Source organism: Ursus arctos, unplaced genomic scaffold (genome assembly GCF_023065955.2).
Source record: "Ursus arctos isolate Adak ecotype North America unplaced genomic scaffold, UrsArc2.0 scaffold_14, whole genome shotgun sequence".
NCBI lineage: Eukaryota > Metazoa > Chordata > Mammalia > Carnivora > Ursidae > Ursus > Ursus arctos.
This window is the reverse complement of record NW_026622808.1, coordinates 14,297,731-14,310,842: the sequence shown is the minus strand read 5'-3', so window position 1 is coordinate 14,310,842 and position 13,112 is coordinate 14,297,731. Positions and strand designations below refer to the sequence as shown.

The 13,112-nt window shown below is 53.8% G+C and overlaps 1 protein-coding gene across 1 annotated transcript in view; it reads right to left on the bottom strand.

Moving 5' to 3' along the window:
- The window catches only part of CELF5 (CUGBP Elav-like family member 5), a 49,105-nt gene that overhangs the window by 23,791 nt on the left and 12,202 nt on the right, over positions 1 to 13,112 (bottom strand). The window contains exon 2 of the mRNA XM_026481037.4: positions 4,477 to 4,559. Coding sequence (XP_026336822.1) covers positions 4,477 to 4,559 — 83 coding nt within the window. The remainder of the gene's footprint in view (positions 1 to 4,476; positions 4,560 to 13,112) is intronic.

Genomic DNA, 13,112 nt, shown 5'->3' with positions numbered 1-13,112 from the left:
GTATTAAAATTGAATAACACTAGAAATTGTTCCTGAGGGGCACCTGGGCGGCTCAGTCAATTAAGTGTCTGCCCTCAGCTCAGGTCATGATCCCAGGGTTCTGGGATCGAGTCCTATGTCTGGCTCCCTGCTCAGTGGGGAGTCTGCTTCTCTCTCTCCCTCTGCCCCTCCCCACCTCATGCTCTCTCTCTCAAATAAATAAATAAAATCTTTTTTTTTAAGATTTTATTTATTTATTTGACAGAGAGAGACGGCCAGCAAAAGAGGGACCACAAGCAGGGGGAGTGGGAGACGGAGAAGCAGGCTCCCAGCGGAGAAGCCCGATGCAGGGCTCAGGGATCATGCCCGGAGCCGAAGGCAGACGCTTAATGACGGAGCCACCCAGGTGCCTCTAAATAAATAAAATCTTAAAAAAAAAAAAAAGAAGAAGAAGAAAGAAACTCTTCCTGAGTCACACTTGCCACATCAAAGGCTCAATAGCCACACAAAGCTAGTGGCCAGCAAACTGGACAGCAGAGACAGAACATTTCCATCACTGTGGAAAATTCTACCGGACACCAATGGTCTAGAATGGAGATCTGCCAACTCCATCCTGGGCCTCTGTCTGTTTTTGTAAATAAAGTTTTATTGACACACAGCCACACCCATCCATTTATGTATTGTCTGTGGTTTCTTTTATGTGATACGACAGAGTGCCTATGGCCCGTGAGGCCAAAAATACTTACCCTCTCATCCTTTACAGAAGTTTGCTGACTCTCGGCCTAGAACGCTTTCGAAGGATGCTGTCCAATATGGTAGCCACCAGCCACATGTGGCCATCGAGGCCTTGAAACGTGGCTTATGTGACCGAGGAACAGAATTTTTTATTTTGTTTAATTATAATTAATGTAAATATAGACTTAAGTCTAAAAACTGATTCCTGACTCCATTCTTGGAAAATCTTTTAAGTGTGTTTAGAGCAAGTGGTGTAGGTGAACCTATTTTTCCAACTATCAGTTCTATAGACTGCAAATGGCAGAGGCAGATCGAGCATTTCGGATAACAACTGATTGTCCAAGCTGAGATGGACCGAGAGGCAGGACACTCACCGCGTGTTGGATGCCTAAGAAGGAAAAAGGAACATGAGCGCTCGTTAACTATGCCGACTGCCTACTGAAATGATAGTATTTTCGAGAGGTATTGGGTTAAAATGAAATCTAGTATGAAAATTAATTTCACCTGTTTCTTTTTAATTTTTGAATGTTGCTCCTAGAAAAATGTGAATGCAATTTGTGGCTTGCATTATATTTCTATTAGCATTGCTCTAGAACGTTCGCCAGCTCCTTCTTCTCCTGATCACTGGATGCTAGTTGTCTCTCCCGGTCACGACGATCGCAAATGTCCCCAGACGTCGCCCAGTGACCCGTGGGGGCAGAATCGCCCCCCGGTTGAGACCCCCTTCTGACCTGATGTGAACTCCTCCATGAGACAATGGAGGCTCTCGTGTGTTCCCACACTCAAAAATGCGCCTGGCACGTTCCTGCCTCCCAGTCTCGGCACACTCGGTCCCCACGCCACCCCCACCTCCATCTGCCACAGTCTTCCCCATCTCTCAAGACGCAGCTCAAAGGCTCCCTCCTCCAAGAAGCCACCTTGTTTGCCGGCCACCAAGTCATCTGTGGCGGGGCAGGCCCCCTGCTTCCCCCTGCCCCCGCCCGCGGAGATGCTGCCCCTGGCTGCTTTATATCCGCTGTTCATTTCATTCTCGCCCGTTACAGTGGATTGAACGGGGACTCCCCTCAAACACGTGTAAGTCCTAACCCCCCGGAACCCGTGGGTGGGACCTTATTCAGAACAGACGTCATTTAGTCATGGATCTCGAGATGGGGTCATCCTAGATTTAGGGTGAGCCTTAAGCCCAATGACAGCTATCCTTATAGGAGAAAGGCAGAGGGAGAGGGGAGACATATAGACACGGAGGGTGGCCATGTGGTGACAGAGGAATAGATTCCACCCCTAGAACCTCCAGAGGGAGCACAGCCCTGCTGACACCTTGATTTCAGACTTTGGGTCCCCAGAACTGAGAGAGGGTAAGTCTCTGTCGCATTAAGCCCCCTAGTGCTAGGTGCTTTCTTGCAGAGACCCCAGACCACTCGCCGGCCCTCCATTCACTCCTGCCCAGAAAGCCTTGCTCCTAAAGCATCTCAACCCCCCCCCCCCTTCTACCTCCACGGTCCCTGCCTGAGTCACTTCCGGAGCAACCACAGCTCCCTGCCCCCCTCTGGCCCTGATCCTTGCTCGGAGAGGCATCCCTGAGCTCCCTGTCTGAACAGAACCTGCATCTGGAGTCTGAAAATCACTCTGAAAGTCCCGCCCACCCCCCCCACTGCTCAGCTCCGTGCTGCTCTCACCACCAGGAGCCCTCTCGTTGGGTCCCGCCCGGGTCACAGACCAGGTGCTCAGTACATGTCTGCTGAATGAACCAATGGGTGCTGAGGACTCAGCCCAGGGTCTGCCCTGGAGGGGCCCCCGGTCTAGGGGGAGCCCTCCACCTTCTTCCAGAGCCCAGCTTTGACCCCCAACACAGAGGGAGCTGGGCCTCAGGTGGGGGAAAGGGAGGCTGGCTTTGGGTCTCAGGGTCTCCATCCGGAAAATGGGAGCAGAAGAAAGCTAAGAAGAACTTAGCTGGGGCACCGCTAGAAATGTTAGCAGATCTCATGACGGTACAGATTTCTCTGGGCAGAAGAGTCAGAGCTTCCAGGCCGAATCTGATCACATACACACGTCCACTGGACATGGAAGGACCGTGTGCCCGCACAGGGTCAGTGGTCAAATTCCCATTCTGCTGTTTGCCCGGCCTCGGACAAAGCCGCTGCAACACTGGTTTGTTCCCCTAGGGGGTCAGCGCCCCTGGACTCCTGTCTCACAGAGCCTGGCAGACAGCGTGTCTCTCTGAGACCGAGGCTGAGCTTCGTCCTTGCGTCCTGGGGGGAGCCGGTCACCACCGCAAGCAAGGCTCTCAAGACGCCCCCCCAACCTGGAGAGGAAGTGAGACCTCCTGTCCACAGCCACTCTGGGGGCCAGCGCCGAGGCCGATCCCACTGCCACAGTCAAATGCCCGCTGACCTCTCGACTGCGACGTCAGGAGACTCCGAGCCCAGACCCTGCGGCAAACTCATCCCTAATTCCTGACCCGGGGCCCCTGAGATAACTCAGGCTGATCGTTTGAAGCCACTGGGTTGTGGAATAATTGTTAGGCAGCAGGAGATAACTAATATGGTCCACAGAACCCCACTGTTCCCCACCCCCCCGGGTGCTAACCTGTACAGGTGGACCTGCCCTCCAGTTCTGGCTTGGCTTGGGGAGATGCTGGCAGAAGATTGAAGGGAGGGAGAACTGTGAATTCTCTTCTCAGATGTCACCTCCTCCGTGAAGCCTTCCGTGACCACCTTCTCTACAGTTTCCTCCCTCCACTCCACCCTGTTATACTCTTCCCGTGCCGAAGATCAGAGAGGTTAAGTCACCGGCTCACTGACACACAGCAAGGACTGCTTGGAGCTAAGCAAGGAGCCCGCTGTTGTGGCCGCGACAGCACTCTACCACTCTTGTCTCCACGTCAACCCCCCAAAAAGGGACACCTTATTCTTCACTATGAGGTTGAGGCCAGCCCCTGGACCATTTCTGGTGCTTGTTCAGAGTCAAGTCAACCCCAGCCATGAGCTCGTGTTCCCAGCAGGTACACCCCAATTACCCAGCCAGCCATGCTGCACCCATATTCTCAGCATTTGTGGCAGCAGATGCCACCCAAGCTGCCCCCAAATGCCTTTGATGCTGAAGAGTCCCTGAGAGTCGCAAAGGAAAGGGTGGACAACCCGGAGGTCATGGGGTGCCGTGGATCTCCCTGTGGTTCCTTCGATTTCCATCCAGAGGCACTGCCTGGGGACCGGGCTCAGCTGGCTCAGGGGGACCGCCCTCCCTTCACTGGGGACAGGGACCTCCTGCCTACCCCGAGAAGGCAGGGCTGACAAGGGAGAGCCAGCAGGGAAGAGCCTGGGCCAGCCCTGTACGACTTGCGCGGCCCCCTCCCTGCCCTCTCCCCTCTCCCCCTCCTGCTCTCTCTGCTCCAGCCGCACAGGCCCCCTCGCTGCTCCTCCAACACGCCAGTCACGGTCCTGCCTCAAGGCCTTCGCAGCCTATTCCATTTGCCTGCTAACGCTTCCTCGTCCCTCAAGTCTCAGCACAGCGACACTTACATGCCGGGCAGGTGCCCTTGTGCAGTATACAACCTACACAGCCACACACAACAACTCTGGTGTGAAGTATGGAGCATGACATGCAGTAGGCACTCAATAAATGCTCTCTCTGATGATCATTTCTGCCTGTCTGCACCTTATACTTCTTTCTGAGTCCAGAGACTTCACAGCTGATCCCAGGAAGGGCCTCAGCCTTCCCCAGGCTGAGAGCAGCCCCCCTCCCCAGACAGCACCCCGGACTCACCCCGGGCAAGGTCTTCTGTTCGTGCAGGGCAGTCTGAGCTTTGATGGCGGAGTCCCTGGCACAATAGGTGAGAAAGGCACAGCCTGGAAAGGAAAGAAATGGGGGTGTTAAGAGAAAGGAATGTGTAGACCCGTGTTCACGGTCACATTGATTCCCAACGGCCAGAAGGCGGAAACAACCCAAATGTCCATCAGTGGATGAAGGATAAACACAGCCTGTCCTTCCATCCACACGCTGGAACATGATCCAACCCTAGAAAGGAAGGGACCCCGACACCTGCCACGACATGGATGGACCCTTGAGGACACGGTGCTCAGCGAGAGCAGCCAGACCCAGAAGGACACGTCCCGCAGGACCCCACTCCCAGGAGGTCCCCAGAGGAGTCCCGTCCACACAGACAGAGAGGAGGTGGTGGGAGCCAGGGCTGGGGCAGGGGCTGGGGAGTCCATGCTTCCTGGGGGCGGAGTCTCCGTGTGGGGAGATGGAACGTTCTGGAGACGGAGGATGGGGGCGTCTGCACAGCAGTGTGAGTGTGCTTCATGCCACAGAGCTGGGGGGCGGGGAGCCTGGGTGGCTCAGTCCATTAAAGTGTCTGCCTTCCGCTCAGGTCATGATCTCAGGGTTCTGGGATCGAGCCCCGCATCAGACTCCCTATTCAGTGGGGAGTCTGCTTCTCCCTCTCCCTCTGCCTCTCCACCCCTGCCCCCGCTCATGCTCTCTCTCTCAAATAATTAAATAAAATCTTTGAAAAAAATGCCACTGAGCTGTGCACTTAGAGATGGTTAAGATGGTAAATTTAATGTTATGTGTATTTTCCCACAATAAAAAAAATTGGAAAAAAAGGAAAAATTGGTTACAATAGTAGATTTTATGTTCTTTTTTAACTACAAGATAAAAATAAACAGAGGAGGGGGCGCCTGGGTGGCACAGCGGTTAAGCGTCTGCCTTCGGCTCAGGGCGTGATCCCGGCAATCTGGGATCGAGCCCCACATCAGGCTCTTCTGCTATGGGCCTGCTTCTTCCTCTCCCACTCCCCCTGCTTGTGTTCCCTCTCTCGTTGGCTGTCTCTATCTCTGTCGAATAAATAAATAATATCTTAAAAAAAAATAAACAGAGGAGACTAGAGCCAACATTTTTGGGGGGCGGGGGACCAACAGCATGGTTCAGCTGCACCCCCCCACCCCACAGAAACGGTGAGATAGGGAAGGGGAGAGAGGAGACCCAGCTGTTAATTAAATCCGTGGCTGACGCTAAAGAGACACTGAGAAGGCTGGGTGAGGTGCAGTGGGGGAGTGGGACAGCTGCTGCCTCAGGGAGGAGGGTGGGGGGGTGCACCAGCAGCCCCAAAGATGCAGGAGACGCCCCAGGACTGGGACGAGGAGCACCGTGGCTGTGCCACGGACCTGCTTCGTGGCGTTGGATGGAGCGCCGCCCTTCTCTGGGCCTTCGTTGCCCCCCCCACCCCACCCCCCGTTAGAGAGGATGGTCCGAGTGCAGGGGGGCGGGGGGTGTCAAGGGGCGGGGGCGGAGCTAGAGGGGGTGTGGCACAGGGGCCAAGGGCAGAGCCAATCAGGAGACGAGAGGGGCCGGCCCACCCTGAAGGGGTCCAGAGCCGGGGTGTGATTGCCTGGACGTCGTCTTGGGGTGGGGGTGGGGCTGAAGAAGTGCGAAGAGTGAGAACTGCAGAGACAAGAGACATTGAGAGAGACAGAAGCAAGGAGAGAGAAGCCCCAAGAGAGAGACTGGTGAGATCAAAGGTATTTGAAAGATGTTTGCCTGAGGCGGGGTGTGGGATGCAGGCAGGTGTGGTCCCTGAGACGGACCCAGGGGACAGGGCCTCAGCCCTGGGCTTTGCCTCTAACCTCTGTGGACCTCACTTTCACCGCGTGTGAAATGAGACCATCATTCGCCGCTCTGATACTGTTGGACCCTGTGTCCGCCACCCCCACCTCCCTCCCTCTGCCTCCCCCTCCCCCGGAGGACCCCCTGCGCAGAGGCCCTGGGAACACGTCGTGGTGTCCGTTTTTCCTCCAGGCAGGAGCTAATTAAAGCCGCATCCTTCCTTCTGGGACGCGCTCACCGAGCTGCCACTCCCACAGGCTGGGAGGTTGATGGGGAGGGGTCTGCCTCAGGCCTGACAGGCTCCTTGGAGCCCTGGGGAGGAGGGCACCAGGCAGAGCTCAGGATGGTTTCTAGCATTTAAAAAACATTTGTTGTGAGAATGTAAAATGGTGCAGCCCCTGTGGGAAACAGTTTGGCTTCTCCTCAAAAAAGTTAAACATAGAATTACCATATGATCCAGCAATTCCACTTCTGGGTCTATACCCAAGAGAATCGAAGACAGGGACTCGAACAGATTTACACATATTCATAACGGCATTATTCACCGTGGCCGAAAGGTGGAAGAACCTGTGTCCGTCAGCAGATGCGTGGCTAAACAAAACGTGGTCCGTTCATACACTGGAATATTATTCTGCCTTGAAAAGTGAGGAATTCTGACCATGTTACAATGTGGATGGACCTTGAGGATGTTACGCTCAGTGCAATGAGCCAGACATAAAAGGACAAATACTGTCTGACCCCACTCCCAGGAGGTCCCCAGAGGCGTCCCGTCCACACAGACAGAGAGGAGCTGGGGGAGCCAGGGCTGGGGCCGGGGGTGCGGAGTCCGTGCTTCCTGGGGACAGCGTCTCCGTGTGGGGAGATGGAACATTCTGGAGACGGAGGGTGGGGTGGCTGCAGGACGGGGTGAGTGTGCTTAATGCCATTGAGGTGTGCCCTTAAAAATAGTTAGGATGGGGGGGGGCTGGGTGGCTCAGTCAGTTAAACGTCCGTCTTGGCTCAGGTCATGATCTCAGGGTCATGAGATGCCCCCCCCCATAGGGCTCAGCACTCAGCGGGGGGTCTGCTTGAGATTCTCCCTCTCCCTCTGCCCCTCCCCCCGGCCCCGCATTCTCTCTCTCTCTCTAAAAACAAATAAATCTTTAAAAACGGTTAAGATGGTGAATTTAATGTTAGGTGTATTTTACCACAATAAAAAATTGTCACTGGAATATATGAAAAACATACCCTCCCCAAAAAAAGTGCACAACATGTAAGTGTACGATATAACAAATAATCATAAAATCATGTCACCATTTCCCAGGTCAAGGAATCGATCGTGGCAGCCACCGGAAACCCCAGTGCCTCCCATCCCATGACAAGTCCCTCCAGCCCCCGGAGGTGACCTCAATCCTGGCTTTTGTGATAACCACGTCATTGCTTTTCATTTTGGCTTCCCGCCCCGTGCGTGTCACTAGTCCATGTAGCTGAGCCCTTCTGCTTTTGAACGTACGTAAACTTACGTAAAACCATAGCCTAGGTTCACTTTGTTTCAGCTTCTGCTGCTCAACAGCTCGCAGTCGTATGGGTCAGGGGTCAGTGCCTTTTCACAGCTGTGTAATATTTCTCCTGCGAATATGCTGCCAGTTGGCCATCCATTCTCTTGTGGATGGGCACCTGGCTTGTGCACTGTTAGAGGCTCTCAGGAACAAAGCTGCCCGTGGAACATTCTTATACAGGGGCTTTGATGCACAAAGGCATATCCAGGAACGGGGCTGCAGCTCATAAGGTAGGCTTATGTTAGCTTTAGCTGATTCCTTCAAACAGTTTTCCAAAGTGGGTTGTACCAACGAATTCTCCAACCAATGGGTCTGACGACATGAATGCTTCATTTTCACCAACACTTGGTTTTGCCAGCCTTTTAAATGTTAGTCATTATGGCGGGCGTATCACTGTATGTCACCGAGAGTGTAACACACATTGCTACAGTAATGAATAAAGCCGGGGACCCTGCTGCTCTGGAGGAATTCTTTATGTGCTGTGTAAATGAAAATACTACTTTGTATTCTTTTACGGTTACATCCGATGCACACATCTTCCCCCAACCCGTGGCTGGTCTTTCTACTCTTTTTTTGGTGTTTCTATTTTCTGAATTGAATCCCTCAAGGTCTTCAGGGAAAGGACAGGTGCTAAGACAACTAGCCTAGGGCCTGAGAGAAATTAGGCACAGCCAGCAAGAAATCGGACTGCAGGGAGATGTGAAATAAAGGCAAAACCCTTCCTGCTTGGGCCCATTCTGGCCCGTGAGGCCTCATTTGCAGAACACGCGTTGGTCCTGGGAGGCTAGGGCAGGACCCCGGAGCGACCTTCTAGGCTGTCAGCCTCTGGGTCCGGAAGGTTTTCAGCCAGAGAGAGGGACCGAAAGACCGAACTGGGTGCCACTGTCCCGGGTGCTGAAACGCTTGCCTGTTCTCTTGACCCTCTCTCTTCCTGACCTCTTAGTTTCTCTTTTCTAATTGGGGGAAATGTGTGATGTTTACCCTTTTCTGGGTAAATACAGCCTTGATTTTCAGTTCCCGTTAGGGTTGAATTGGATCCCCCTCCCCAAAATTCATATGTTGCTGTCCTAACCCCTCAGGGCCTCAGAAGAGGACCTTATTTACAAAAAGAGCCATTGCAGATAGAAAGAGTTAAAGTGAGGTCCTACTGGAGGAGGGTTGGCCCCAGTGCCGTAGGACTAGTGTCCTTAAAAAGGAAGAAATTTGGGCACAGAGACACACACTCAGGGAGAGGGCCATGTGACTATGAAGGCGGAAATCTGGGTGACGTATTGACAAGCCCAGGACAGTAAGGACTTCCAACAAACCACCAGAGAGACCTGAACCAGATTCTCCCTCTGTCTCAGAAGGAACCCACTCAACCCACACCTTAATCTCAGACTTCTGACTCCCAGGACGGTGAGCAAACACGTTCCTGTTTTTGAAGCCCCCTGGTTTGTGGTACATTTTTTTCATAGCCCTAGCAAACTAATACAGTCCCCAGCACAGACTATTAGCGATATTAATAAAGTTCACTGGCTTCGAACACTAATAAGCTTGTACTCAGTATTGACTCACTCAACCCTTATAACAACCCCGCGAAGTAGCTGAATTGTCCTCATTTTGCAGAGGAGGCTCCGGGCACAGAGTGGGGAAGTGACTTGCCCAGGGATACACAGGTGGTAAGTGTGCTCTCCAGGCTCCACGGCTGCTTGCTAACCAGGGTACACTGCCTGGAGCTCGCCTCTTTTTAATAATTTCCCCGGGGCCTAGGGGGAGGATCACAGGCCTCTGACTCACCCCTCCCTGAAAGGAACTTTTGCCATGGACCCCATTTTAATTGTCTGAGGTCTGTTTGCTGCATCGTAGTCCCAGACCTTTTGTGGGAAGTCACAACCCAACCAAAGCCTACAATGGGTGAACCTATCATCTCAATTTCAGACCTGGCCACCCCTACCCCACACATCAGCTTCACCAATGACAAGGGGGCCAAATCTGGTATCCAGCAGCCCCTTCCCATGCTGGCCAAGCCCTGGGGTTCTTTCCAGAGTGCTCAGCACTTGACCATCCCTTCACACCCATGCCCATTTTCAAAGCCTGGACCAGGCCCAATCTGGGGTGGGGTGCTGTCAATGCCCACATATCTCTCTAGGCCCAAAGACAGAGCAGGGACCAAAATGGGGGAATCATCGAGGAACAAGAGTATGTATGTATGAAAGTTTCTGAATAACTAGAGCTGTCATCACAGCTCCCTTGGGAGGGAGGGAGCTCCCCATTTCTGGAGGTAAGCAGCAGTGACTCCCCAGAGAGGAAACTTTTTGCCAGAGAACCCTGAGAGTCCCTCCTCATGCTAAGATCCTCTGCTCTCTGGTCTGAGAGCTGAGCTTTTGGGGTTTCATGACTCCAAGTTGTAATGATGATAATAGTCAGCGTCCACTGAGCACCAGGCGTGTTACAGGGGCACGTCACCGGTATCCACCCTTTGAGTCCTCAGACTAGCCCCAGAGAATTGCATGATGGTATTCATTATTTATAATAAATTATTTGTTATAATTATTAAAATAATTAAATTAATAATAATAAATTATTATTTTAAAGATTTATTTATTTAGTGAGAGCGAGCTCGGGGTGGGGGAGGGGCAGAGGGAAGGAGAATCCCAAGCACACGCCCCGCTGAGAGTGGAGTCCGACATGGGGCTCGATCCCACGACCCTGAGATCATGACCTGAGCCGAAACCAAGAGTGGGACGCTCAACCGACTGAGCCACCCAGGCGCCCCGGTCTTTTATTTATTATTATTTCCATTTTACAGGTAGGGAAACTGAGACAGCAGCCACACAGGTAACATAGTGATGGGGCCAGAGAAGGGATTTGAAGCCCAGAGGACTAACTCCAGTCTCAATATTCTCCCTCTTGTAAAGACAGTAGTAGTAGTGACAAGAGCTGCTCACAGAGCACTTGAGCAGGGTGGCCATCATCTTGGGGGCGTGGCTCCCCCCCTCCCCCCCCTCCCTGCAGGAGTCCTGTCGGGTGGGTGCTACACAGAGTATGCAGGGTGGCTTGCCTAAGATGCGCGCAAGAAAGGGTAGAGCTGGAGTTTTAACCCAGGGGCATCTGACATCGCGGGTCCCACTGCCATCCACTGTGCTCAGAGGCTTCGACCTCCAGGGTGTGGATGTGGAGTGGCAGGGGCTCCCAATTCTGCCATCTTCCCTGACATTCACTCAAAACCCTTGATGTTTTAAGGCAAGGGCGGCCTTCAGAGCATCTACGAGAAGACAATTGCGGGCCGCCTCCCATCTAGTGTAGACACCAATTGCTCAATGTGCAGATAAATGGAATCCTTAGGGGCTGACTTAACGATACAGGCCTCCCACATGTGGGGTGCTGGGGCAACCCCACAGAGCCGCCAATGATGCCCAACTTACAGATGAGAAGACTGAGGTTCACAGTGGCCCAGGTCACCCATAGGTAGCGACAGAGCCAGGACTCCAGCCCCTATCTGCATGACCCTGTTGCCCAGGGCTCCTCCCCCAGCCCACAACAACACTCCTCTCTATCCAGCCCGGGAGATGCTGTGTCTGAGGAGCGGGGCAAAGTTGGCCATGGTCCCTCCGTAGCAACTGGTCTCCGTTCACCCTGGGCTCCGGGGACAATGCTCTGACTAATGGGCGATCCTAGGACTCCCAGGCTGGGAAGAGGCACAAAAGACACACCCCCACGTGTGGTCAGCCTGGGGCAGAGGGCGGACAAAGGGCTAGGGGAAGCCCAGAGGACAAGGGATGACTCTGTCTGGGAAGGGCTTCCTGGAGCAGCGCCTTTGGCGCTGAGGTCATAGGGAGCAGTCTGGGGAGTGTGGTAGGTGTCTAGAGATGTTGTTGGGGGGCAGGGAGCATAAACAGGGGCCCAAGGACTTTGTGCAGCAGGTGAAGAGAACGAACTGAGTCGAAGGTAGTGGGGAGCCACAGAAGATGTGTGGGCAGGGGAGGGCACAGAGGTGTATGCTGGAAAGATCCTCTGGGACCAGCATGGAGGAGGGACTGGAGCATAGGACAGAAGGCTAGAGGTCAGGGAAGGTGAAGACTGAGCTGGGGCCACAGGGACAGAGAGGAAAAATGGATGGGACACTCCGAGCGGGTCTCTGGGGGGCGAGGGGCTGGGGTGGAGGCGAGGCGGAAGCCCAGGGCCGTCCCTGGGAGGGTGTAGCAGATCGTATGGTGGCCCTCCAGAAAAGATATGTGTACATCCCAGACCCTGTGCGTGGGACCTTATTTGGAAAAAGGAACTATAATTAAGATGTAATTAAGGATCTTGAGATGAGATCCATCCTGGATAACGAGGCGGACCCCAGATCCCATGACAAATGTCCTTGTAAGAGACAAGAGGAGACGGAGAGAGAGGAGAGACCACGTGAAGACGGACGCACAGATGGAGGGATGCGGCCACAAGCCAAGGGGAGCCTGGAGCCCCCAGAAGCTGGAAGAGGCAGGAAGAGCTGTCCCCTGGAGCCTCCAGAGGGAGCGCAGCCCCCTGATCTCTGACTCCTGGTCCAGAGGGCTGGGGGCAAAGTCTGCTATTTTAAGCCAAGTCTGTGGTCGTTCATGACCAATGTCCCAGGAGACTCCCAGAGTTGGAGACCCAGTAGGAAGAGCGGTTTGGAAGAAAGATGCAGAATCTGGTTTGGGTCCTCAGAGCCACCTGGGAGTTTGGGGGACATCAGGGGAAGGACCACCCCCCCAGGACTGGCTAAAAATCCCCCAAATGGCCAGAAAGGAAGTAACAACAGAGCACAGAGTCAAGCCCTGGGTCAGACGCCACGGTCTCAGCTGAACCCTCCTTCTAGCGGGCAGCTAATTGTACCCGTGTTACAGATGCGTGAACCCAGGCTCAGAGAGCCTTAGCAGCTTTCCTGAGGTCACACAGCAAGTCGCAAACACGGCCTGGAACTGAGCCCAACCTGGGGGTGGGCAAAGGGCTTCTGAATTTCAGAAAATTCCAGAGTGCGGGGGACTATTGAGTGGCCTAAATAAAAATAGTTTTTAAAGTTGTTTTTTCCTTCTTTGTATTCATGGTTGTTATTTTCATGCCTAAGAGTGGGATTTCTGTCACTTCCGGGCAGCTGGGCAGGTCTGGGAACTGGTCATGTCCCCCTGCACCCAGCCCTCGGCCTCTCACCCACCACCCTGGAGCTCACCACGCCTTGATCCCCCACACCCCTGCCCCCCGTCTGTGTCCCGATCCTTTCTCCTCCACCCCTGCGGCCCCGCCCGGGTCCCT